This window comes from Pygocentrus nattereri, chromosome 17, assembly GCF_015220715.1.
Source record: "Pygocentrus nattereri isolate fPygNat1 chromosome 17, fPygNat1.pri, whole genome shotgun sequence".
Classification (NCBI taxonomy): Eukaryota; Metazoa; Chordata; class Actinopteri; order Characiformes; family Serrasalmidae; genus Pygocentrus; species Pygocentrus nattereri.
This window is the reverse complement of record NC_051227.1, coordinates 21362896-21369455: the sequence shown is the minus strand read 5'-3', so window position 1 is coordinate 21369455 and position 6560 is coordinate 21362896. Positions and strand designations below refer to the sequence as shown.

At 40.4% G+C, this 6560-nt stretch overlaps 1 protein-coding gene across 1 annotated transcript; it reads left to right on the top strand.

The window, feature by feature from the left end:
• The first annotated feature begins 1093 nt into the window (after window positions 1–1093).
• Window positions 1094–4885, top strand: hspa13 (heat shock protein 70 family, member 13). Its single transcript, XM_017707213.2, has 5 exons — window positions 1094–1223; window positions 2142–2482; window positions 2622–2835; window positions 3076–3243; window positions 4006–4885. The coding sequence occupies exons 1-5, from the start codon at window positions 1199–1201 to the stop codon at window positions 4572–4574; spliced, it is 1317 nt and encodes a 438-aa protein (XP_017562702.1). The 5' UTR covers window positions 1094–1198; the 3' UTR covers window positions 4575–4885.
• Window positions 4886–6560: the final 1675 nt, after the last annotated feature.

The following is a 6560-nucleotide window of genomic DNA, read 5'->3' as shown; positions in this document are numbered from 1 at the left end:
TTGACACGTCATCATAACGGCAGAGCCCGCCAGTAGCTACATTAACTGGAATTGTCCATGTTTTTTTTTATATATATATATATATATATATATATTTTTAATTTCTCTTTGCCAAAATACTTAATGATGATTTCTCTATATTTTACAAAAAATAAAAAATACAAGTATATGAAAAACATGCAAACACATCACCACAGTTACGTGCTAGCAGTGTGTCGTTCATGAACGAGTCGACTCTTCGAGCTGGTTCTTTTAGTTGAACGCTGGGAGCCGACTCGCAAAGAAAAGAAGACAAGTTAATAAAAAACAAATGGGTAGATCTTATGATGCTGTAGCCGAGTCGCTCCTGGATCTCCTTGGGAAAATATGGTCCACGGTTAAACCCTGTTACTCGTTAGTTTGCCTGCCTGTCTTGTGATCCTCTTGAGATGTAACGTTATCCAATGTAAATGTATGCATCTGACTTATTGGATTAAAAACAAAACAAACAAAAAAAGTCATTTCTGTAAATTAAAATGACAAGCTAGAAAATATCGCTATGTTGACTAATTTTGGAAACACATCAAGAACCAAACATGCCGTTGGGAGCCGAAAGAGACGACTCATTATTGGGGTGAGCCGATTGATGTGGCTCACTCCCTCACTCGCAGCTGCACATTCCCGTGTGGAGGGGAGTCACCTGTCCTCTCTGATTAAAACCTGATTAACTGCCTTTTCTCTCTCTTTAGTGCGACCTCTCGGTGATCTTTCACCACAGTTACTGTCCTCACACGTTGCGGGAATGGACACACAGCTCTGGGCAGCCTCTCCCACCGCCGCTCCTGTTTAATGACTTTACACGCTGCGAAAGCCGTCAATGGGCCAGTCCTCGCGCGCACGCGCACAGCGTACAGTGACGTTGTCCAATGGAACCCATCTTCGTAGCTTCGGAAACAAACGTCATTTTCCCGGGGGGCGCAGATTTGGCGCAACAGTGCTGGGAAAGACCCGGCTGCTCTAGTGGACATAAAGCATCTTGGGAAATGTTGTTTAAAAGCACTAGAGCGCTGTACACTCATAGCGGCACTACTGTTGAAATGGACTACATTTCCCATACACGTAGTACACGTCTGTTAGTTGGACGTGTACATGTACACAGTAATGTCCGTCTGCCGGTTCAGTTGTAGTTGCTGAATAGTTATCACACCAGGGTAAAGAAATGGCTGGGGAAATGTCCGCAATTGGTGAGTACTTTAGCCGGTTACCGTCTGAGTTAACTCGAGTCAAACAGACCAATTTAGTGGTGGTTGCGAATTTCCTGGTGCGTGTAGCTAACGCGGTTAGCCGGCTAGCCTGATAGCAGCTGTTACTGAGTATTACAGGAACAGAGGTACAAATACAGCTTCACGTTGTCTAAAGGTACGCTCTTAAAAAGAGGATGGTTCTTCAAAGTTCTTTAGGAAAGATAACGTTTCAGTATAGAGTCACTAATAGAACCATGGCTAAGAGGTTCTTTGCATGGTGAAGTACCCTTTTGGTGCCATATAGAACCATTTTCAGAAAGGTTAACGTTATAATCATATAGTTACAGCACGTTCTCAGTCAGTCTAGAGAACCATTTGCCTATACAAACCATTTAACCATAGTCCTTAGAGTGATTGTCTTTAGCAAAGAACTCTTGAAGAACCTGCCTTTTTAAGAATTTAGACTTGAATACACAAGTGCAGCAGTCACCTTCATAGGTAGATAATAATACAGTTCAGTCAACATCACATCTGCTACAGATGTGCCAGACTTGGACTAAGTCACACTGCCAATGCTGATTGAACATTAGAAATTATTTTTCGTATATGCTTATTCTTAATCTGAATCTGGAAAGCTGGCCATAGTTACTTGGTCATAAGTATTCACATCATCCACATAATATGGTTTTAATACAGCTCCATTTCACGTGTTCTACACTACACTTTAACTTTAGTAGCTATGTGCTTGTTCATCATCTATCATCTGTCACTTTTTTTGGTTTTAGTCTAGCTCCACATTACATCAGCATCATTACTTAGTAACCATCACATCTTCAGCTGTTTGTAGTGGATTGGAGCTAATGAAGGTACCATTTTCAAGCCAAATTCTTCAAATTTATTGATTGGATTTCTGTGCAGGCTCCGTTATTCTGGCTTTATTCCTGGCTGGCTATCTCGGACAACAGTATCTGCCTCCTCCTAAACCCCGGGTGATTGGACTAGATCTCGGGACCACATTTTGCTCAGTGGGAGCGTTCCAGCCGGGAACAGGAGAGGTGGAGGTCATCGCAGACGATAGGGGTAGAAAAAGCATCCCAAGCGTGGTGTCCTTCAATGGCACTGGCATTTATGCTGGACACGAAGGCCAGGAATTATCTGACATCAATCCACAAAACACGATTTATGATGCCAAGAGATTTATAGGAAAGACTTTTGACCAGGAGACTTTGGACAAAGAGAGTGCACGTTACCCATTCAAGGTAATGTTTTTTTTCACTTTAATAACTGCATGTGTCTTTAACCTCACTATCTACATTCTTTGGCTTTCTGTTTTTTTCCCCCCAAGCACATGAAGAGAACTCACCCAGGCCTTCTTTATTATGCTTGTATTTTCTATAGGTAATGCTCAACAACGGGACTGCAGAGTTTTTTGTGTCTACGAACGGTACTTTCACAGCGAGTCCAGAGTTCATCGGATCTCGCCTTCTGTTGAAATTAAAAAAGATGGCAGAGCAGCATCTGGGTGTTCCCATTGAGAAAGCGGTTATATCTGTGCCTGCAGAGTTTGATGAAATGCAGAGAAACTACACGATCAGAGCTGCCAACCTGGCTGGTCAGTCTGCCAATAAACCACTTGCTTAATCTAAAATCTCATCCATTTGCTAGTTAAAACTATTGATTAGACATTAACACTTTCAATCAGGAATTGATGTAGCTGGTAGGCTTTTTGTTTATGCAACATGAGGGCTTTTCAGCAAGAAATAGTGCTAAACTTAAATAGTACATGCCAGTACATGGTACATGAGTAATACCTGTTTTTGTTTAATAGTAATTAATCACTTTCTTTTAACAGGGTTAGACATCTTAAGGGTTATCAATGAGCCCACAGCAGCAGCGATGGCCTATGGTCTGCATAAAGTGGATGTGTTTAATGTACTTGTGGTGGACCTGGGAGGAGGGACACTGGATGTATCTCTACTCAACAAGCAGGGTGGCATGTTTCTTACCAGAGCCATGGCAGGTAAGAATATAAAAACAAAAATATGTATTTTGCTTACTAACCATTGTTTGGAGACAGATTCAGGGACTTTGTCATTGTCCCCTAAAACCTTAAAATTTGCCCCAGAAAAGTTGTGTGGGTGTGTCCATGTTGGTCATAGTAAAACAGATTTGTATGCAGAACTATGTGCTACTGTGTTTTCTATCACTACACAAGAAATATGCTGTCTTTATTGTGGGATGCTCTGTGGTAGTTTCTGAATGAGTGTGCACACAAATTCAGAACAGAGTTCATGTCACCAAGAGCTTACGATTAATGTCATAAATTAAATGGCCCATATCAGGCAAGACTGAACTTTCCGTGACATTTTGGAAAAGGTGCCATTCACTGCCCAGTCCATACGGTCCATAAATGAAAAGTGCAACGCAAAAACAGCCCTTTGAATTTATTGTTTTTGTGATGTCAGGATTTACACATCAAAATAAGTACAACAACAGCATGAAGATGTCAACTTTTTTTAAAGGAATAAAATACAGAAGTGGTCTTTTTTGCTTCTGAATTAAAACTAAGAGAGCATTGATTGATGTCTTAGACATCAATCAGTTCTGTCTTATAATGGCTCTACTAACACTGCCAAAAATCCTTTCTATACAATTGACATTGATCATGAATACAGCGAATGCAAATCAGCATGTTGTCTCTCATTGTCCTAACAGCTTCTAAAAACACTGCAACCTCAAATTCTTCTACACAATTTGACCTCTTTGTCCTTATTATCTATAGGTAATAACAAGTTGGGAGGGCAGGACTTCAGCCAGCGCTTGTTCCAGTACACCAGTGAGCGGGTGCTCCAGCAGTACGGAGTGGCCCCCACGCTGAAGGAGGATGTCCATCGGCTCAGACAGGCCGTAGAGGCAGCCAAGCTCAGACTGACTGTGGAGCCCCACGTAACTCTCAAAGTTCCTCTCCATCTGCAGATCACCGGAGCCGAGGGTCCGCAGGAGAAGCATGTTGTGTTCGAAGAGGAGATGACCCGCGAGCTCTTCGAAGACCTTAATGCAGACCTCTTCCAGAAGATTCTTGCTCCCATTGAGACCGTTCTGGTAGAGGGGCGTCTAGATAAGGACGAAATCGATGAAATTGTTCTAGTAGGGGGCTCCACGAGGATCCCCCGTATTCGTCAGATTATCAGCCAGTACTTTGGTAAGGAGCCAAACACGTCTGTGGACCCTGACCTGGCTGTGGTGACTGGAGTGGCCCTCCAGGCAGGCATCATGGGAGGGGCCTGGCCGCTGCAGGTCAGCGCCATTGAGATTCCAAACAGGGATCTGCGTAAGACGAATTTCAGCTGAGAACATAGTATAGCTGTGGTTGTTACTGGATCATTCATCAGATACCTGTGCCCAAGCAACAAGCTTAGCGAGTGGCTAAAATACATGTTTCTTTGTTTTGCTTCCTCAAATGCGGTGGCAGAATGCAGCTATAATTATAAATTATTGAGGATGTGGCATTAGCATGGAGTAGTGTGAACTCTTTAAACTACTACATTCTCAATTTGAGTCAAGAATACTTCCCCCATGTTTATGTGGACATTGACAAAATGTACTGGTTACTCAACAAACACTCATACTCCTCTAGCAATTAAAGCATGCTTAAATTAGAACCTGGCAAGCTTTGAATCCCAGTTTATCAGATCATTCAGATGGTCTATTCACTTTTCAGCACCCTAGTTGACAGCTGAACATGCAAATCACGTTGCAGTGACAGATTTCAGAAGTGGGGTGGGGTGTAGTTTTGAGAGAACAAGAGCTGCACAACGTTGTTGGTAGGATTTGCACTTTTTAAAAATCTATGGTTGGACCATGGAAGAGATGCCCAGCCTCTGGCTGTTAGGACCAACTGCTTTTGTAAAGATGTTGAATTTCCTACAGGATGAGGAGTCCAGAGGCCCTCTGCAGATCATGCTTATATGCTGTGGCAAGTTGCGATGCATTTTGCTTTCTGAGCGCTGGAGCAAAGCGTAAAAACGTCACTTGCAGTGTTGTCAAGGCTAATCTTTTTTTTTTTTCCAGGCAAATTGGAGCGTGACCTGTTAAAGTCTTACTGCTAATATTAGCTGGACTGAAACTGTATGACCTAAATGTGACCAATTCGTTATTCAGCTATTTATTTATTTATTTTTTTCTGTGTTGTCTTTTTCATAATTTTGCTTGTGCCTTTTCGAAACTGCTGTTGTCGTTTTATTTGTACAAAACGGACTAATAGTGATGGTACGGCTTTCTGCTGATTGGTTAAAAGGGAGTTAATGTATTTGTGGAATATTTCCACCTGTCAACTGTGCAGTGAGTGCTGGTATTCATAGGACAAACTACTAATTCAGTCAACTGTTGAAATGCAATGAATTTTAAACCTGAAAAGTTTAAACTGAACTATATGTAAATTTTTGCATTCTTAAGTACTCCAAACATACTGACACTGAGATGCAGGATACTATTTTTTTATATAGATCAAGTTTACTGTATTGCAATACATGCCATCCATTCCCACTTATCTGTAATGTATTTACCACTTTCAACTGAATTACACTTAGAATTATAAAGAAAATGCTATACTTTGTTATACTGGTTGGAGGAACAGTAGGGTATATGATGTTGCAAGTTGATTTAAGCACCAATTTTTCCAAAGTACACAACAGATGAAATATAAATAAATATATATATATATATATATATATATATATATATATATATATAATGTGTATAAATTTATATAGAAACAATATATAAGAGCCTCATTTTACTTGATTTAGATTTTTTTTCTCCCTGAGGCCAACTTATAGTGTTTGTTTGGGTTTTATGTACCATTTATGTTGCATGACCGTTTCTTACCCGCTCTTTATCTCCAAGATTTAGACGGGCTGTTTTTGATACTGTGCCTTTAAGATATAACGTTTGTAAGTGATTCTGTTCTGATTGGCTGTTCTGTATTGTGCCTCATTCAAAAAGAGGTCCTTAAAACTTTACATATAAGTCTATTCATGCTAAATGGACTGCTGAGTGAACAGAAACTAACAGTATTGACAGACAACTTCAATGCTTTATTTAAAAAAAAAAAAATGAAGAAAAGTTGTTTTTGCATGATATGGTCCCTTAAGAGTTTATGCATATTAATTTCATGTGCTCAAGTTTGAAGGAGTATAAAATCTGTGAACCTACAATTTATTCTTCTATTAAGAATACTTATTGGGCCTCGGTCTCCTTAATGTACCATTTCCAAGTAATTAAATGGGGCCTTTTCACCTTTTTCTGCAGCTTTGCACATAAAATTGCAACAACAGA